This window comes from Poeciliopsis prolifica, unplaced genomic scaffold (assembly GCF_027474105.1).
Source record: "Poeciliopsis prolifica strain line A6 unplaced genomic scaffold, Auburn_PproV2 SCAFFOLD141, whole genome shotgun sequence".
NCBI classification, from domain to species: domain Eukaryota; kingdom Metazoa; phylum Chordata; class Actinopteri; order Cyprinodontiformes; family Poeciliidae; genus Poeciliopsis; species Poeciliopsis prolifica.
Window position 1 is genome coordinate 390,975 of NW_026562516.1, and position 21,616 is coordinate 412,590.

General features: G+C 38.2%; 1 protein-coding gene across 3 annotated transcripts in view; it reads left to right on the top strand.

Annotated features, from left to right (window-relative positions):
* Window positions 1–3,975: 3,975 nt before the first annotated feature.
* Window positions 3,976–21,616, top strand: part of atp1a2a (ATPase Na+/K+ transporting subunit alpha 2a) — a 58,453-nt gene continuing 40,812 nt past the window's right edge. For all 3 annotated transcript variants that reach the window (XR_008605301.1, XM_055025267.1, XM_055025268.1), the window contains exons 1-8: window positions 3,976–4,100; window positions 5,145–5,216; window positions 8,713–8,772; window positions 9,531–9,734; window positions 15,956–16,069; window positions 16,500–16,634; window positions 18,875–18,992; window positions 20,107–20,375. Coding sequence is in view for 2 of the 3 variants with exons in the window: in XM_055025267.1 (XP_054881242.1) it covers window positions 4,089–4,100; window positions 5,145–5,216; window positions 8,713–8,772; window positions 9,531–9,734; window positions 15,956–16,069; window positions 16,500–16,634; window positions 18,875–18,992; window positions 20,107–20,375 (984 nt within the window). In the remaining variant the exon portion in view is untranslated. The remainder of the gene's footprint in view (window positions 4,101–5,144; window positions 5,217–8,712; window positions 8,773–9,530; window positions 9,735–15,955; window positions 16,070–16,499; window positions 16,635–18,874; window positions 18,993–20,106; window positions 20,376–21,616) is intronic.

Below are 21,616 nucleotides of genomic sequence, written 5' to 3' on the forward strand. Positions count from 1 at the left end.
TTTTGCAAAGTGACAAAATGAGATATAATTTTCATAAAGACTTAATTTTTTCTGACCTAACGAGCAGGTGGGGTTCAGTGAACATACATGACCTTTTCAGAAATGCTCTGCTTCACATTCAGACGCAGTGCAGTCGCAGATTTTAACTGATGCACCTGCTCAGCTGCGCCGTCTGAATGACCAGCTGGTGGGGGGATAATGCAGAGCAAAGCTATTTATTTATTTATTTATTTATTTATTTACTGTTTTGTTTAGGTAGAGAAAAAGTGTTCAAATCCCTTGACATAGCATTTAAAGACAAAATGTGCTTATGTTTTAAAGGTTTTTCTTGATTAAGCTTAATTAGGGACAAAAGCATACTTAATATTTTGTCATATGAAACAGAAATTCACTGTTTACCTGGCAGAAGATGCAGTCTATTATTTGTTTTGCAAATGTAATTTCTAAAAATGGTAAGATTACAAATTTTTCTATTTTTTTGTAGGTTAAAAAGTGTTTTGTGAGTCAAATCTGATTAAATATATTTGAAAAGATCTGGTTTGGAAGAAATTCGGACCTCATTTTATCTGTCTGAACTGGTCCAAGCTTTATCGACAAGCTGAGCAGAAGTTAATCAAGTAAGCGTTCGCTCGCCAGCCGCCTTGTCACCTTTAACATGTTCTTTTTCTTTGGCCATGGCCAGTCCTTTTGCACTACTGAATACATAACTTACCGGATTTTGCAGTCTGCAGAATAATTTTCTTGATTTTAATTTGTTCAGTTAGTGGAAGAAAACATAAATGCTTCTTTTTTTATTTCAATAAACTTGCTTGTGGAATATAAAGCCCTAATCAGCATAAATTATTTTATTGAGGAGACAACTTGTGTCGTCTCACCTGCTTAAAAACATGTTATGAATAAAACACACACACTCTCCACCATTTTATTAGGTCCACACTGCCAGCAGAACTCCCTGATGCTTTCAGCAGATAATTCTTCATGGCATAAAGTAGACTTGGAAGTGCCTGAAACATTCCTCAGAGACAATGGTCTAAGTACAGAAAAAAAGCATCAGACATTTGCAGCAAATTTCTTGGCTGCATATCTTTATATTAATCCCCCCCTTTCCACTATATCCCACATTTGTTTGTACGTATATTAAGCGCGCTGGAGCTCTGTGCATTCAGGCTGAAGGATGTTGTGAGGATACACAAACCACATAGTATCTGCTGCGACATTTGCTGACGCCAAAACAACACCTCTCTTTAAATTCAAGATACTTATGTGTTAAAATCCGATGTGTCAGGAGTTTTAGATGTGAGATTCTCTTTTCTTTCCCATTTCGACTTCAGCAATTCATCTTTGCAATAAATGCTCAACTACACCGAGTTGCAGCTCTGATCGGTTGATTTGCATTAACAGGCAATTCCACAGGTGTGCTGCAACTGAATATGCTGTATGCAGCAAACAAAGAAAGAACATGAACAAACAAAAACAATGATTGAAGAGTTATTATGCAAGCATAAGTGACATCCTGTACCAATCGTTATGACAAAAGAACCAAACAAGCATGACTGAAGGTGCTTTGTTGTTTGATTAGCATGATACATGGAGGTTTGCTGTGTTGTCTGTTATGTCGAGCAGCTTGTGGAACATTATTCTTTCTCCAGTCAGCTGCAGGGCTTTTATGTGAGTCTCTAAAACAGAGCCAGTCTTCTTAATCTGCTTATTCCGTTTCTTTAAGTCACTGGCTCTGATGGGTTCGCTCCAGCAGATGGCTTCAAAGAAAATGGCACTACTTACTGAAGATATACAACATGTTGCTGCAAATGTTGAAGGAATTAAGTTTAACCAAGAAGGTAAATGTGTTCTGTTGCTTTTTTTTCCCCAGGTAATTTCAGGCTTTCACTGCCATTTGGATGAAAACGGTCTTCAGCTCATTCCTGCTGTTTCCAAAGTTCCTTCTCTTCATTAAAAATGAGGTGTCACTTCTTAAAGCTGACCACAAAGTGATTAAGTCCTTGCTTATATTGTATACTAATTGTCTATGATTACATTTTTTGTTAAATGTGATCAATTAACAGTGATTTCACAGAAGGCTCTCATGTTGCATGCTTTTTAGCTCTTGTCTCTGTCCAGTAGCACAAGATGGTTAAGACATCAACATCCCAAATATCAGACATTTATTGTGTTGGGCCGCTGAGTCACTAACATGGTTGGGGTTGAAGGTAAAGATAAAATAACGACTTACTTTAATATCTTTGCAGCTTAATGATAATAACAGTTGCAGTTGGCATCAAATAAAAATTTAAGATGTATTTTTAAGAAATAATGAAAGCCTTCACTTCCTGTCATTGGGGGTAATGAGTGTTTGATCCTCAACAAGCGAGTCAGCATCCTGGCTCCCACAGATTGGTTGTGTGCACATGTGGCACGATCAATCAGTCAATCAATTAGAGATTCTCCTGAGCTGAACTCATTATGTTCATTAAGCACATATCTCCACAAAATCGATTTCTTCCTTTCCAGCTTCCCTTCCTCCACGGTTGCAACCAAAGAGCTGTCAAAGCATGTCAGCGACAAGATACTAGGTCTGCAAAAAACTGGAAGGGGAAACGACACCATCCGCACTAAGTTATGTGAGAAGATGACAGCTGGTGGTTCAATTATTGGCAAAAGATGGGAATAGGAAATTGCAGTCAGCTTTAAGGTTAACAAATAAGGTCAGAAATGAACCCACAACGTCACAGGAAGAGGCTCATGATGTGGAAGGACTTACAAAGAATAAAAATGGACCTGCAATAGAAAGGACATACGAAGGACTTGTCTCAGTTTATTGGTGAATATCTAAAATATTCAGAGAAGGTTCTGTGTTTTATTTTGCAATACATCAGAGACTGGATGATATAACTGAAAAACATACCATGATAGAAGCATTTGATAGTCTATCTATACTTATTGATTAACTTTTTTGCTTTAAATATCCAAAATACTTCCAAATCAGTGACATGACCTTCCCACAGTTTTCACTCCACAATGTTTCTTACGGAGGTATGAGGCACATTAATGAAATAAAAAGTTACTTGTAGATCAGTTTTGTTGTATTGTAAGTGTACTAATATGATTTCACAAAAATTAGACCATAAATACTTGGTGGTATTTTGTGTTTTTGGAACAGTCTTGGATCTGTTACAGATCATGAGTGTGATGGTAAATGACCCAATACTTTTGGCGATACAGTGTATGCCATACGTTTCACAGAGCTCTTCATGACATGTGTAACCTTTTCTTTCAGCCCGGATGAGAAACATTGAAAGACCAGAAACCTATGTGAGGAGCATGGCAAAGTAGACACTTTGCAGGGAATTAGTCATATTGCAGTGTGGGAAGAACTCAAGCATAAAATCAAGCCTCAAAGTAATTGGCAATTAGTTAGGAGATATTTGGAGCTTATTTGACACAGGATCGTTTGCTGCATCTGTTGTGCGAGCCCAGCGGTTGACCCACCGTATGTCGGAAAAGACGGCAGACTTTGAGCCAGCCGAGGCGTTGCATTGGCTTTGAATCAAGCTGAAGACTCAATGAAAACTGGATTCAGTGGCACAGCTCACTGCTTCGCTCATCTATTTGGACAACAGACACCAGGACTGCCTCAGAATCCCAACAGCTGAACACTCTGCTGCTTCCTCATTATAAGCCTCGAGGCCTCTTATCGATCCCTCATTATCATGTTTATTGTAAATACTGTATGCAATATGTAGAGAGCAGGGTTTCATTTGTAGTGCTGACAGCAGTGATTGATGAGCTGTTGTTAACCGAAGGGCCACATGTGGGAATATTAAGCAGGTGGGAGAGCAAATGCTGATGGGGGTTTGAGAGGGGAGAGAAACCCTGGGAATGGTGTGGGGTGGGGGATGTATAGCTCAGGTTACCCAGAGAGAAGGGAACATTGAGAGGGGGGAATGGGATATTTGGTGCGGTGCAAGATGCCAGGCCCAAAAAAAGCCAGCAGCAGTGTCTTCTGCACATGTTGGTGGGAGATCCCAGCAGATCCCAGACCACTGAACTCTTCCTTTACAGTATAACCTGCAGACGTCTGGACGCCAAGCATGGGCAGAGGGGTGAGTTCATAATCTTTTTTCAGCAACCAAACAAAAAACCCAACACTTTTTAAACACCTGTTAGTTTTAATGTAATAAAGCAATGGGTTTTGGACCAGACGGAGTGAAAAACACCAATTCCAAGTTGAAAGGTGAAGTTCAAACACTGGTCAGCATTTTAAAAAATACGCAAACTAAAGTTGTATGCAAAGTTTGATCTCATTTGACCAAAGTAAACAATTTTCTATCCCAGATTCTCTAACCAGAGCAGCGGATCATCATGCTCTGTTAATCTTCATGTTGTTGTTTGTCCTCTAGCTTTATTTAGTTGTATACAAAATAAACACAAATGTAAGTTTGTGGTTGTAGCATGACAAAATACTTTTACAAGACTCGAGGTGTATGTTGTGTTCCCAACCAACATGTTTAAGGTGAATGTAGTCCGTGAGCTTTCTGTCGCAACAAAAGCCCCCCTCTCAGGACGATGGCCCTCCTCCCCAATAACTTTTGTTCCTCATTCCTCCTGTTTATCTGCGTTATTTTGTAATTTTCCCTGTATTCTCTCCATCAGGCCTCATTCCATTTAGCTTTATGGGAGGATAGCCTGGTAATCTTCCTCGTGCACAGTGGGGGGAAATTGCTATGCCAGACACATTTCAGGCTCTCCACCGGCTCGGCGCTCCCTCTTTGGCTCTTTTTCTGATTAGTTTCTCACCGTGTCACTCACGTGCACGGTCTCTCCCCTCACATTCTCCTGCCTTCGCTGCTGCACTGACATGCACACGTGCTTGCTAACAGGAGACTGACAGCGGCAGATGATTTCCATGATGCGCCATTCTTCCAACTGTTCCCAACTCACACACATACACACACGCGCTCGCAAATGAGGAACTTCCACAGTGACAAAAAAAAATCTTTTCCATAATCCGTGAATGGTTTGCCAGTAGTGGTGGGAGATTGAAATGAAACGGCATACACAAATCCATTGTGCTTGTAATATACTGCCATGAATGTAAATGCCCTTGGTTTAGGCTGCTGTTTGTTGTATCTGTGTTTTTTCCACAGTGGGGGACAGAGAGTGGAGGGAAGAGGAAGAAGGATAAGGACCTGGACGAGCTGAAGAAGGAGGTGGCCTTGGTGAGAAAACATGCCGTCCCTGTGCCTTGATTTATTTCATCTCCACTGCTCCCAAATGATCTCCAAATAGCGCTACGCCACAGACACCAGATTATTTAACAAGGCTATAAATGAAAACGGTGGCCCGTAAACAAAATGGCAATCCAACTTGCTCTGTGCAGTCAGCTGCAGACGAGCCGCAACGCCGGCCTGTTTCTCCTCTATCTGCTCAGCCTCCCTCTGGCTGCTCCGCTTTGTACTCAGAAAGACTCTGAATAATTTGTGGGCCACCAGCAGCCTGGTGCCGGGTTTCTGCCTTTTGCAGAGCTGTAGTTCTTTGAGGTGCTGTCAAAAAGCCACCAAGCGATGCCCATGAAAACTGGGTTAAGTTTTACTTCTTGCCCCACGTGTGATAAAGTAACTCCTGTCAATAAAAAGTGGGCCTGCACCTGATTAAAGGGAGAAATTCCCTTTGAAATTGTCAACTGTGAGTTTTGTGATTGTCACATTTTACCTTCATCACTCTGCTTCATATACTTCTCCCGTTTCCGCTGTTTTTACACAGTAAATCCCTTTAATCACCTCTAGCTGTTGGTGGATCAATACTGGCTATAGCCCAATATAAATAACAGCTAAATGTTTTAAGAACACAAGGTCGTTCAGATGAGTTTTGGCCAAACTGCTTCCTGTTGACTGAGGTTTCTGTTGGTAAAGAAAGCAAGATATTTTGCTCTTTTTTGATGCTGGGTAAGAAAAAAAACAAACACTGTTTATTTTGTAAGATTGACGCAATTCCCAGAGATGATTGCTGATTAATGTCTTACTGCGAACTTCTAAATTCAAAAAACCCCCAAAGACGGCATGATTACAGGTTATTCGTGGAATATTACCAACAAAACGATTCCATTGCAAAACCATCAAATCCTACCTGACAAAGAAAAATTGATTGTCCATTTATTGGGAGAGGCTTTTTTTTCATTATTGATGGAGTGACAAGGCACCAAGCTGAGTTTCTGGGTTGTGGAAAACTAAACTTGTTCCTCAGTGAGTTTTTATAAGACAGTGCAACAATCAGGGAGATTTTAGTTTGGAGAAATGGAGAAAAGTTTATATAAAGGAGTCAAAATAAAAGTCTATAAGAAAGGAAACTGTTCAGTGTAGATTTTCTTTAGGATCTAAAATAACTGAAAATTATCCTTACACTTTGAGTCTGCATTACGCCATTATACAGCCAATACTTTCCTGGAACTTAAAGGCTACTTCCCAGAAGTAACTAGGTATTTTCTGGAGCTTAAAACCTACTGGTTATCTTTTCAGAAGGATAATTAGGGTAATTAATGGAACTCCAAAGACACTTTCTTGGAGTTTTTATGAAAATGACTGGTTACTTTACTGGTCACCACTTTCTAGTCTCCTTCAGGAGTCAGATTGTGCTTTGAGGTGGCTAACAATAGAATAAGTTCCTGGAATACATAGGTTATTTTCCAAGAACCAAGAGCTTGCTGGTTACTTTCCCAGAATTTACTTCATACTTTAAAGAACCAGATTGCAGCGCAAGGTGATTCACATGAAGGTACATTTTATGGACCCATAAGCTCCACATGAAAAGGGCTTTTCCATATATAAGTTCTGATACATAAGCAGAAAGTTTTGGAACAAAAGTACCTGGAAGGTTCTTGAAAGTCATGGCTTCTGGTGAACCTTAAAGTAACTAGCAGGTTATGAGAGAGTTCCAGTAACTGCTCATTTGTCCCTGGTGATCGCCTTGTCACAATCAGACAAAATGTTCTCAGGCTGGAAAACCAAAGGAACGTCTTGTTGATGAGTCACGCTAAATGAAAATTTGATCATGTTTTATGCTTTCTCATACAGTTCCAAGTTTTAACGGAACTGTATGAGTTAAAACTTGGTGTTTTTTGAAAAAAATTACATTTCTGTAACGACTTCATCTGCAGCGACTAAAATATGCTGGTTCTGAGAGTCCATCAGGAGTTTCTCTACTGTCAAAGTTCTTCAATGTGTTTGAACCCTTTCAGTAATTTATAAACATCTGAGCTATTAACTATATTAAACTATTATTCTTTACTTACAAACGTTTCCCTCAACTTTCCTAATGTGAGGAAAAAAGCTTGAAGCGGCACAATTTGTGAAATTTTCCTTCAATTCATCCAAGTTTGTCAAACAACTTCATGCCTACCTTTTATTCTACTGGTTATGCCACTCACCTTCTGTCTGTATTTGGTTTTAAACAATGGCAATTGCATTTTATCAACAAGAGGTCCTCATAAAAACCTGAGTGTGTAATAAACCTGATTGCCTGCACATCATTTCACCAGATGGAAGAAGAAACCTTCTGCTAATTCCTGCAGAAAATGGCTAATATTTGTCAGGAGGATTTACTTTACAGCAACCCTTTATACTTAAATTGAATGTGATTAAATGTCACCAGAGTGAGTTTATGTTTAAGTTCTTCTGTAAAAGGAAAACAATCATCCCAGCTATGTTTTAAAGTTTATGTAAATATAGACAATTCCTATGAGAACCTATATGTAGCTCTTGAACACTGAGCGCATTGTAGTACCTGTGTGGCTGGTGAACTGTGTGAAATCCAAATTTTGGGTTCAATTCAGCAATGAATGATGCAAACAAATAATGCTTTTCTAGATGTAACCATAAAGTTTACTTTTACCCCAGATTGAGTCAGATGTTCACTTCAATGTGCACAGAAAATTTTGATGTCAGGTGTTTTCAATCCATATTTTTCTGTTTTTATCTCATTTTCACAGCTGTTATTTAGCTGAAGCCAACTTTCTTTGACCAAATTCTACAAAATTAGGCATTGCTTTCATTGCCAGACACTCTCTCACTCAACCTGGACACAAACATTCTTTTCATCAACAGAATGAAAAGAATCATTTATCATTTATTTCCAGAAATGATAACAATCAACGAAAAACAGCAATATACTGCCAAAAGCAAAATGTCACTTTGACCCGTTCTCCAGCTGCACTTTCAGATAGACAAAATTGTCCCTTTGACTTTGTAATCATGTGACTCATTCTGGAGTAGAACACATTCGCAAAAAAACAATCATTTTACAGAAGCGTGCCTTTCTGTACATTTGGAAAGCTTGTCTTGTGGATAATATAATAAACTGTTGTTCTTGAATGCAGCAGACATACATTTACAGAAAACAAAGCTCAGGCTTTTCTGCACAATGAGATGCAGTGGGGTCAGACATCTTTGACCTCTCTGATCTGTCATGAGACATGAATCATTTATTTGAATCCTCCGGCTCCGGTTGGAAACTGAGAATAAAGCATTTTTCAGTAAGACGGGGCAGCAGTGGGGCTTTGCTTTTTCTGCAGCAGCCATACAGCTTCAGATCACATAGTATATAACACCGAATGAGTCCTTATAGAATCGTAACTAGTTTTCATTTCATGCTTTGCCAAATACGGACTGTGTTTGTGTTCAGCTGAAGCACAAGTTACAAAGAAATATTTTATCCTTGCAGGATGACCATAAAATATCTGTGGATGAAGTGGGAAAACGCTATGGAGTGGACCTGACACTGGTAACAACACACACACACAAGTGAAAATGCAGTTCTCCTGTATTTTCACTTACACACAAGCACACAATAAAGAGTTGCTATAATATCCCACATAAAGATGTAATCTCTGCTTGCCTTCCCTGGAAGGCAAAATGCAAACTGAGACCAAGCGCATCTTTGGTTGATTTGGACCCACTGCAGCGCGCCCGGCTCACCTGGTTTCTCCTTCATCTTTAATCCCTCACACACACAAACAAACTTGCATTCTTTGATGGGGAAAAAAAATTCCACTATCGCATACACGGACAGATACAAACACATCACAAAGCCCTTTTGCTGTAGCCACATTTGCTGCTTGCCGTTGGGGTTGATATTGCGGCTTTGCAGGTGAAGTGAAGCAGATTTTATCATGGTTAGATTATGAAAAAATAGATTCACTGGTTCAGGCAGCACAAATGAATTCAGTGCGAGTTCCTAGAAAGTCTGATGACATTTTTGTATTCCAGGTATTTACAGTATATAAAGAGATTTTATGTAAATCAGACCATGACATCTGAGTAAAATGTTCAATAAAGTCCCAGCTAAGGAACTCTTACAGGCAGAGTCACCCAGTTTATTGTGCTTATTGTGTTAAATAGGCCAGGCAGGAATACTTGATGTTCTGCAGCTGAAGCAGTAAAATTGCCTTTAAGCCATGGTAGAAACTGGGCCGTTGTGTTGTAAAAAGATATCCACTGCATGCAGAAGGACATTCATTCCTAAAAATTGCCTTCCCTCAGGGCCTGACCAATGCCAGAGCTGCAGAGGTTCTGGCCAGGGACGGTCCGAATGCGCTGACTCCGCCTCCCACCACCCCAGAGTGGGTCAAGTTCTGTCGTCAGCTGTTTGGTGGCTTCTCCATCCTGCTGTGGATTGGTGCTGTCCTCTGTTTCCTGGCCTACAGCATCCAGGCGGCTACGGTGGACGAGCCGGCCAATGATAACGTGAGAAAATGCATGTAAAAGCATTCAGCACATTATTCACATTTCTAGAGATGCAGCTCTGCCAAAGCCTATATTTTCTTTACAGATGTACTGACTCCTACTTCAGCTCTAGTTTAGGGGTTTCCCCATCAGGTTTTCTGCCCTTTGGGATTTTGTATGATGCGTACATGGATATTGTAGAGAGGAAAAAAAGTGGCAAACATCTGCAAAATCAAAATCTGGAAAAAGAAAAAAGGAAATGTCCCAGTTCTAAAACTCAAAAATTTTATCATAAAACATTCAGAAATTTTAAAGAAAAAGTAAAAAAAAAAAAAAGTTAACAAACTGGATAATCTTTGACTTTTGAAACTTAAAAAAAATCTCAAATTTTTGACTCTATTTTCAACTTTTGAAACTCAGATGTTTCCATGTTTTTTTTCTAAAACATTTCTGAAATTAATCTAAAAGTTTTTGACTTTTTTTTTTTGCTGAAATTAGTTCTTTTTTTTTTCTTTCTACAGTGGAACTAATTCACCATCGTAATTTTGAGTATTAAGTTATCATTTTTTGGTGCAACAAAAAATGCACCAAAAAATGCATTTGGTGCATTTTTTGGTGCAAAAAAGCTAATAAAATACTTGTTTCCATCTGTACACCAGCTGTTAAAGTAATTTACAATAAAGTGTATGTTTCTATTATGCTTCTTTAAAAATCAGAAGCGTTTTGTACTGTAGCTTGCCATTTTGAAACGACAAAAACAAAAAATAACCTGCTTGATATTTTTTTTGTTTTTGTGTCTGATTTGTGCAGTGAAACAAATCAAACTGTTTTGTTCGCACAGTCTGATTAAAACCTGACATAACAATAGGAACTGTTCCTGTTTGGAATAACAGAATTTTTAGAGTGAATATACACATATATTTGATCCCTTATTTTTATTTAACGCCTGATCTAGTCTGAAACCACGTGATCGGATCAGCATATCCCTATTTATGGTTACATTTTTTCTCCAAGCTGCATTCATTTTGCTCAGACAAATTTGTGCAAATTGTGTTTCATTGAAGTTCTGAAGAATAAGAAACTATTCTCACTGTGCAGTGATAACATGCTCTACACAGTATGGCTGTAGTCAGGTGAACTGAAAAACACTAATTATCTCCTCATCATAGCAGCTGTCAGGGGGTGAAATATATTTGTTACATTCAACAACAGCCAGACTGCAAAAAACAGACAACCGAGTCAGCGCTTCTCCAAAACTGCTGCTCTTGTGGGCTGTTCCTGATCTGCAGGGTTTACATCTGTCAAGCAGTTCAAGGAAGGAACGGTGGGTCATCGAAGCACATGGAGAGCAAAGGCTGGCCTGTGCAGTGAAACAAATGAGCTCGAAGTCAGTACTCACAATGCAGCACAGTTTCTGTGAGACTATATAGTCGCAGACCAGTCTGGGTTTCCATGCCAACCTCTGCCAACCAACATCTGAAAATTTGAATCAGTCCAGAAAGGAAAGCCAGAAGGTGGCCTGGTCTGATTGCGATGAATTAGGCTTTATTTTACATCATGTGAATGGCTGGATGCATGGGAACCGCTTACCTGGGAACACGGGATGTATGGAAAGAAAAACACGCCTGCAGAGGCAATACAGTGGCTCATTCTGCTGGGAAAAGCTTGAGTTATGTATCACACTTACCATACTTGCAAACCACCTACCTAAGCATTGTTGTGGGCCATTTTAATAATATTCCCTGATGGCTGGGGCCCATTTATCTGGATAAAAGATCCTGATACAAAATAAAAATATCTCAACAATGTTGGCTTTGACTCCAAATTACCCAGACCCCGATGACATAAAGCATCTGTTCGATTTACCCAGGGTCACCTTACAACTTGCATGACAAAAACTATCTGATGCTACAGTCTTGTTGCTACCGTAGCTCATGTCACGGGTTTATTATAGTGCATGGTTTAACATGTTGAGACCGTTTAACACACCATTAGACAGGCAATGTTACGCTTGAAGGCAAAACAATTAAATTTAAATGTAGTTTTAACAATCTGGTTTTATTATTTCTTTCAATTACAGTTTCTATTTATTTATAAAACAATAAATAATCTTCTGAGATGCTATTTTTTGTTTAATTTTCTTAAAAACAAATCATAAATCTACCCAAATAAATTGCTCACATGTGTGAATCGATATGGCTATAGTTATAGTGTTTGCTCAGTTTGATGCACAAACTATCAGACATTAAACATTCATAAACATAATATGTTACTTTTTCTGCACAAACGTATCAGGCTAGTCCCACCCTGAGGCTTATGAAGCTTTTTCTACCTAAACCCAATGAAACTGGATGAACAAGACCATAAATCCAGCAAAAACAAACAAACAAAAAAAGGAAGCACTATATTTCTTTACAGTAGTGTTTTGTTCTGCCATCTTAAGTGAAGAAATTGTAGCTCCAGCATGAGCTAAATTATCCCAGGATACATTAGTTTATTAATGACACAAATGCTTATATCAGCAAGATGCTATTCATCACAATATAATGTAAGAGAATAACTTTGCACTAAAATAGTTTGGTTATTAAGCAAGCCTCCCTGCTGTCAGGAACCATCACTTACTCAACATATTTAGAGGATTATTGAACAAAATTGCTTGACAATTGTAACAATATACCATAATGGCTTCACTCGGGGAAGGTTTCTCCCATTAAATGCAACATTTTTAGCTCTCCATGCATTAGATGCAGCTCCTGGATGTATGATGTTCTCAATAAGCTGCCGGTTTAGTGAGCAAACATGTGAGTTTTGCAGTCTCCAAAATCCATCTGCAAATGAGCACTCTCTATTAGTTTGCAGAAAATAACATATTTTGTTATGCTTGACCATCCTAACATTTTTTAAGAAGAAAGTTTATTCAGTGTGGCAAAAAATAAAATTGGCAAATTGGCAGAAAACCTCAACAACGCTTTATAAAGTTGCTTCTGTTACCATCAGTTATATACCAAGTTACATATTTTTGCATTTTGTAAAGTATTCTTTATAAAATAAAAAGAGCTAAACAATGTAAAGTAAGGTATTAAAAGGCCCCCAGCAAAAAAACAAACAAAACAAAACATAATAACCGAATAACATTTCACGATTCATCTTGTAAAACATTACAAGCCTACCTATTTGAATATTTGAAGGCGCACTTCATGATCCAAAAAGAGACACTTCTTCAACATTAATGTGGGTCCAAGACAGATATAAATGCATAGCCTCACACCCACACAATTTTTTGAAAACGTCCCCCAAAAGTGGGCGGAGCCAAGCTAGATAGAGGGGCGTGGTCAAGTGTTGGACGGGCAGAGCTGGTGTCGACTTAATGACCTTATCTGTTTAGTAACTTTTCAGACTCAACAAGGAGTTAAAATTATAACAAAATTAAATGACTTTCTTCTGTGTTTTTGAAGACTTTGTATTATTGAACACATGAAGCATACATTTTGACAGCATATCAGCAAAAAAGATCTTTATTCATGATTGTATTTGAATATATAATAACTATTAATGGCTAAAAACAACCACGAACCCAAATGGACAGTGTTTTTATAATAAGTCCATAAATTATGTTGTTTGTCTTCAGGAAAAGCACAAAATTTTAATGCACATCATTTTAATTTGAGCAGTAAATCTTAGTTTGTTTTTATTTACATTCTGTGTTGCAGCACTGCCCTTTGTTCAACACACACTCCTCTCATGGGAGACTAATTAAAAACATGTTGATGTGACTTTGACTAAACATAAGCTGGCAATATGATACCCCAGGAAAATTACATCATTATGAATAAAAAGGTGTAAATATCCAACATTAACTTAAAGTGGAGTTTGATGAGTAGCTTTTCTCTTCTAATGATGGCAAAATAACATACTTGAAAGTATTCAGCAGCTTCACTTTTTCCTACATCTCTCAATAAAGATTGCCTCTTGGATTTTTAAAAAAAGTTTTTTAAAGGTTTTATAAGTGCTGTGTGTCTTTACTGAAATTAGAAGATACGCAGCAAACGGGCCGAACCCAAAGCAACCTCATCATGGTGACCCGGCTTGAAACGTTTTTCTGGTTTTGTCTGTCTGCGGTGTGAAAAGTGTCCCTGATTCCTCCTCATTCCTCAATGAGTGTGATGTAAAGAAAATGATAAATAAATAAAATGTCTGGCACACCCTTGAAAAATTACTCCTGCCAACCAAGGAGCAAATAAAGTAATCGCCACTCATTCTGCACCTCATGGCTCTGAGTCTTGATGCAATCATCGTTCAGCTCTGACTATTCTCCAGTCAGCATTAAACCCTTGCACAACATACAGTCGATACAGCCGTGCACGCTCACGATAACCTTTATCTGCACGCGATTAAATCTCCGTTCAGTTCTGAGTGTGTAAAGCTGGATGCTCTGGTGAGCTGCTTCAAAGCCCTCACTAACTGCAGCTTTGACGCTTTGTAAAATTCAGACAGTTATTTAAGATTAAAATCATCACCCGCAGAGCCTCACATATGCCTATTGTCGGATAAAAGCATATTATCTAGTGATGAGAGTGTTTTGACATTCTCCGCTGTTTAAAATTGTCCTTAAATTGGATAATTATTTGCACAGTTTTAAGTTTCATGTTTAGATGTCAGCATATCGGCTCTTTCATGCTTAAAATGCTCAAACTCACCTGCTGGGACAGATGTAGCACCTACGTTTCTGCACAGCAGGTGAGCGAAAGCAGCTTTCCTCCACAGCAAGTTGAGGGAAAAATAAAGAGGAAAAATCTGCAAATACCAGGAGGGTCAAAACAGAAGCAGAAGCTGCAAAGAAAACACTGTGTTTGTAGCAAATGCTAACTGTGACAGGGGATTTTCTGAGGATATAGATTTATTTCCTGGTTCAGAACATTTGCACATCTTTCAAGAGGGAAACAGCAAGAATGTTCTGTTATTGCACTCAAATAAAAGCAGAACCATGGAAAAAGCAAACTTCTCATGGTTTCAGACTTTTATTTTCTCGCAGTCCAAGGCAGAGAGTGCACCAGCTGGAGACGCTTTTATCCAGACTGACTGGCTGTCTTGTTTGCATCAGTGAGAGATGAACCCGTAGAAGCCTTTTCGCTGCATTGCTGAAAATAGATACCAAAAGCAAAACAACAATATGCCAGAACATATCTCTGAAAATGATACAAGACAACAAAGCAACAGTCACTCTCTTGGTGGCCCAACAGATCACAGTTTCAGACAGGTGCTCTCTTGGACTAAAGCTGAATGTCAACATGACAAAAAATTCAGTTCTATAGATGCTTGTGAACTTCTGTAGCTGCAGCGACTTGTATAAATATTGACATCCCTTTGAACTAAAATGTTTTTGCTGGGATTTTATTTGACAACCAAACATAAATATGTAGGTAATTCTGAAGTGAAAGGAAAATGATGATCATCACATTTTTCATTAAAAGAAACAATATTGCGGTTGATCTTACTTTCAAATCGAACCAATTTAATTCAAAAATTCCCTTTACAGTAAACTGTTGTTATTTTACTCATAAAATACGGTTGGTTTGGAAAGGTGTGGAAATGTTTTTCTTCAGCCAAAAGACAAAATTCTAAGAGCAAAATCGGTGAAACCCAGGAGAACATCTGCGTTTTAGAGCACACCTTAACCTTTTAGCAGGACAACAATCCCAAACATTCAACCAGAGTTACAATAGAACGACTTAGAGGGACATTAATGTGTTAGAATGACCCAAAGTCCACATCTAAATCCGGTAAAAACCACTCAATCTGACTGAGCTTTAGCTATTTTGCGAAGAATAGTGGAGAAAAATTCATTCTCCAGGTGGACAAAGCAGGTTGATACATGCCTCAAAAGACCTGAAGCTGGAAATGCAACAAAAGGTATTTCTGTGTCACTCAGGGGGGTGAAACTGAATGGAAAAACACTTTTTAGAGTTTTATTTGTACAAAAAAAACCAAAAAACAATTACCTGACTTCATTCTTGTGCACTCCTCTGTATTGATCTAAAATCCTGATAAGTTTGTGGTGTTAATGGGACAAACTCTGGTAGTGGTCGAAGGTTATGAATGCTTTTGCAAGGATTAGATTTCTCTTTAGCATTAAGTTCTGAGCAATTTAAAGATGCTTTCTGTGCTCTAATGTGCCTGAAATGAAGTCCATTAAGCGGGTAATGACGCTGTGTCCCCTCCGTCTCGCCTCCGTTTTCTTTCAGCTGTATCTGGGCGTGGTGCTGGCCGCCGTGGTGATCATCACTGGGTGCTTCTCCTACTTCCAAGAGGCCAAGAGCTCTCGCATCATGGACTCGTTCAAGAAAATGGTGCCACAGGTACGGTGATGCATTAGGTGGCTGTTGCAGTCTCAGAGCTTTCTGAATCAATAAGTTATCCGTCAAGTAGGGCTTACATACTCACTTGAGTGGAAACCTAATAAGCTTGCACAAAGGAAAATAAATGTTTGAGCCAACTCTGGATTGTGAGTGTGTTTGCATAAAAACTCCCCTCTCGTTATCCACCTCCAGCTCTTCGATTGCCTAATTCTTTAATCTATTTATGCTCTTTTCCCTCCCTTTCCTTTGCCTCTTTCCCTTACCTATCTTTTCCGTCTTCCTCCTTTTCTTCCATATCAGCTTTTAATATACTATTACCCCCTCTGGCAGCTCTTTTTTAAACATCTCTCTCTTCTTACTAAATCCTCTCTCTGTGCAAGATTCCCTGTTTCCTCCTGACAGTTTTTCTTCGTCTTTATCTACATGCCAGCAAGCGATGGTTATTCGCGAAGGGGAGAAGTTGCAGATCAACGCAGAACTTGTTGTCTTGGGAGACCTGGTGGAGATGAAAGGTGGAGACCGGGTTCCTGCTGACCTTCGGGTCATCTCTTCTAGCGGATGTAAGGTATTGGACTGAAGGTCGAATCACAAAGTTTTAAGGTCTCACAGGTAGTTCTAGTGGCGCGATGGTGTCATCTAACCTAAACTGGGTCTATTGTTTAAGGTTTAATTTGAGAAACTTCAAGGTCTGACGGTTTAAGTTGAGTGGATGTTTTAACATATTTAATCAGGTAACAATTTGAGGAGTTCTTTTTATTAGCTTTCGTTATATTATTATCATTTGATAACACTGTTGGCTCCCGTTGCTGAATAAACATCAGAAACGCCGACATCAAAAACAAAGCGTCGCTCTGCGACGTCAACGTTCTTCTTCTTCACATTCAGGTCGCGTTGGGGTTGTAAACTGTTCACCTCATTGTGGTTGGGTTTAATTAGCAGAATGAATGACCACACACAAAAAATCAATTTCAACAAAAACCTGGAATTGAACATAACATTTTATAATAAAAGAAATAATAGAAAATAATATATCTTTGCTTGGATTTAATAATTTGCCAACAACAAATTGATTGCTGCCTAATGATGATGCAAGAGGAAACTTATTTGGGTCAAGCATAGGTTCAAAAGACCCTGCCATGGACTAAAAAACATAAAGAAACAAAAGAGGATTTTAAAATCTGACTTCAGTTGTGCAAAAGCTTAAGGTATTATGATTTGGTACATCATTTATTTCTTCTGTTCAATTCAACTCAAAACTACTTTACTTGTCATAATTGCAGGCTGGTAGGATCTCCTGTAGGTTTTGTTGTTTTCTACTCTTGCAGGTATTTGGTACCTGACATGTTTCTGTTTCTGCTTTCAAATGGAATGTTTCATACTGGCTTTGTCAACCAAAGAAATATTTCTGATTCTCTCTTTGATTGATCAAAGAGAAGAGCAAAACGAAAATATGATGTATGACAAAAACTCTGAAAATAATGTGTGGTCGAATTTTTCATTAAATTTGATTTTTTTTCTCAGTAATTTATTGAAGTATTTCACACACTTCTAGCCAAATGTTATTGCATGGGTAAAAAAGTGACTAACAGGTACATTATAGAAGTAACTTTGAAGGAAATAGGAATGCATCATTGACTACTTCTTTCAAATAGAGTCAAACTTAACGTTTATGACCTGTTAGCTGCATTTTATTTACCTTGAAGAAAAATCTTTAAAACATGTCAGGAATAAAAACATTTGCAGTTGTGTTTCTTAATTTATTTCAAGATAAAAAAAATGTAAATAACTTTGCAAAGTTAGTTCTCAAACTAAAGTCATGACATTACTACTTTGTCTTGTTAGCATGGAGAGGTTTTCAAAATTTTTACTTTGCATTTCTGAACAGTTTGAACAAGAAACAGACACAGCATAAACTTTTTTTGCAAACTGATTTTGACACTTCCTCAGCATCTTTACTGCAAATGATTCCCACGGTCTGCTGAAAATATTAGTAGTTTTATTAGTTTCTCTCATATTTGATGATTAACCAAAAGTCTGGTTGTAAATCTAGTAACATGAAAACTGTTGGAGCCAAAGATTTTATGATATCTGTTAAAACACTGTCATTAGATGTATTTTTTTAAATTATTATTAACATACCAATGCTCTGTTTTATTGCTTTTGGGTGACTGGGATTGGAATCTCACTGCTGTCCAAAGAGTTTTATCATAAAATATTTGAGCCTTTTTCAAATGTTTTTTCAAAAATATTCATTTTGATTCTCAAATGGAGATTTCTTAAGTAGGTCTTCTAACTTTCATCCCATCCAAACAATTTTTTATTTTTTATTCTCATCATCCCAAAACTACTTTTAGCCGCAGTTTTTCCAATCTGAAGTTCTCACCTTTTTATGTGAAAAACTGGGCCAAATCCAAAGGACAAAATCCATTCTCATCTGTGATGCACTTTTGAGTTTCTCTATAGAAATATTACAGTAAAAATTGTTCCTTTACTTTAACAAAATGCTGAAGTATTTTTTTGTTTTTGTAATGTTGGTTTTCTAATAATAAGATCTTCCCTTTGACTAGAATATAAATAGCATATAATTACAGGGGTTTATATCTCTTAAATGCCCCTTAAACTTTGATCTGAAATTATGTGGAGTAAAGCCACAGAGATTTCTCATATCATTGTGATGATTTAAAAATGATTACTGGTTCCTTTTCATCGTCTTTTTATAGTAATTCTCTCCACCTTTACGTCCTTGAGTGCGTCAATGTCACTGGATAACATTTTCTCCATCTTTCCTATTTTTTTCCTGTAAAGGTGGACAACTCGTCTCTGACGGGAGAATCTGAGCCTCAGACTCGCTCCCCTGAGTTAACGCATGACAATCCGCTGGAGACCCGAAACATCTGTTTCTTTTCCACCAACTGTGTCGAGGGTCAGTAGGCCAAATCCAACGAAGATTGTCTCTTATCTCCTCAAGATGGCTGTCTGGAAACCATTTGGTGCAAAACATTATGACTCTCATTCTCAACCATGAATGTGTTTTAGTGCAATAATAAGCATTCCTCCATGTGTGCATCCTTCACAAGAGTGAAGAAGAGTATGATATTTATTGCAAAGGATCGGCAGTGAGGATTATATTTAAAATTAACTGTTTAGGTTTTCCTCTAATTGAAATGCTTGTGAATGTGTTGCAGTGTCAAATTCCTTCTTTTTTTTTACAGGTGAAATCACAAAAGTGTTTCACCTTGTTGGGTTTGGAAGATATTTGTAAAAACCTTAACATTAATAGATATGAAAATGTTTTGGTGACAATAGAAAGATGTTCTTCACTTTGTCCTTTAAGAACAATGTAATTAAGAGACATACATATTTTTTAAAATCCCTCAAAACAAAACAAATTCTGTTAGTCACTCTGGTTGGATACCAGGAACTAATCAATTTTTGACACCTTTCATTTTTTTGTACCTTTGTGGTTTTAGACATTTTGCGCCGCCAATAGAAACATCGCACCAGGATAATCATTGAAAATCACTTCAGTCGTCAGTGATTTAAATTCCAGGGTGGATTGGCACAATCTACCTGGATGGATGTTTTGCTCAAACACGTAGTTTAGCATCTGTTTAGTTACAAGTGTCATCATTCTCTAGCAGGCACCTATAATTCACCTCCATCTATCATAGCTCTGCATTCAGCCATCATCTTCAGCATCAGGCCTCCTTCACGTTCACAATATACATTATTTACCTTCTGTCATGACTTCCTCACTATGAACACTCATTATTCCCTTTCCTCACAGAGACAGCATCAGGCCACCTGTCTGGAAGCTGCCTCTGACACTTTGTGAGCTAATATGAATTTACTTTAGAGAGATGCTGTTACAAAGGAAAATATATTGATAAAAATATTTAGTTTTTTTGAGGTTTCCAATTGAAATACCTACTGATTTGGTCGGTAAGTTAGACGACTTTAAATGTTAGATTACTTTGTCAACAAGTTTTTATCCAACTTTAATGCGAAACTAACTCAGAGCTTCTGCCTCCCACCAGGCACCGCTCGTGGCATTGTGATAGCCACTGGTGACCGGACCGTGATGGGCCGCATCGCCACCCTGGCCTCTGAACTGGAGGTTCGCCAGACGCCCATCAGCATCGAAATTGAGCATTTCATCCACATCATCACCGGTGTGGCTGTCTTCCTGGGCGTGAGCTTCTTCATCCTGTCGCTCATCCTGGGCTACACCTGGCTGGAGGCCGTCATCTTCCTCATCGGCATCATAGTGGCCAACGTGCCTGAAGGCCTGCTGGCCACAGTCACGGTGAGGAGGGCAGAAGGTTTGCTTTACTGGGAGTGGAGAAGTTTCCTCATTCTGAACAAACACACTTTTTGTTTGCCCCGGAGGCCAAAACCGGTAAAACTGGTGAATGTTTTTCACCGGCTGAACAACACATTAAATAAACAACAAAAATCTTTATATCAAGAAAGATCCAGAACATAAAATGGATTTTGGACCGTTAACTTATTAAGACATGTTCCATATTTTTTGGGTCATCAGTTGTTTTCTTGTTGTCCAAAGTTTTACCATTTTTAATATGTGGTCTTTGATCAAACAGAATCATTTCAGAATCAATCAATAATGTGTTTCATCTTCACAAAGTATTTTTATATACCTTCTAAGGCATATGGCATAAATCTAATTGGATATTTCACTTCTCTTCTTCTCAATGTTGCGAAAAATCACATGAATCAGTTTGCATAATGCACACATTTTTAAAAGGCTGATGTTTTGGGTGATGTTCTCGTTGGAAAATCACCATATGCTGCCATCATCATGTTAGAAGATTCTTAGTTTTGAAAACTTCATTCTGGCTCTTTTAAGCATTCTTCTTCTGACCATAAAACCTTTTCATTGTCCAACTTGTAGCCAGATGTACATTTTCAGGTGAGTTTGTTGGTGTGGCTTTTCCAGCTGCAGGTTTGAGCATTTGTGGTTCTTGGGTTGCTCTTGAACATCTTAACCCAATTTCCTTTCACCTCACGTGGCAGCCTGGTCCAGATAGCTGAAACGTGGTCACAGTTTTTTGTTTGTTGTTAGAGGAAAGTGATGCCAAACAAATACCAAAACTGGCCGTGGACTAGATATAGTGGTGCAAAGTCAAGCTTCTGGAATGACCTTCCCAAAGCTCCCGTCTCTGCATTAAAAATTAATGCTAAAAGCTGGGCCCATGCCAGGAAACATGCCATTTTAAATAAACCAATTAAAATGAACTTCTGCCAAGATGAGTGGTCAAATCTCCAGACAGAATCATGCCAGAAGCTTGCTGATGGCTACTTAAGAAAATCAGTAGTTAAGTTGTTCACTTCTCAAGGGAGATCTACCAAAATATTAATCATTGTGTGTACATTCATTCATCTCCCTTCTTGATTTCCTATTTTTAAGCTATTGAAAGAAACACGATATTAGGATTTCAAAATTATAGTAGATACCCTTTGAGACAAATCTGGTTGTTTTGCCACAAGCCTTTAGCTTTACTTACATTTTCTAAGAAGAACCAAAAA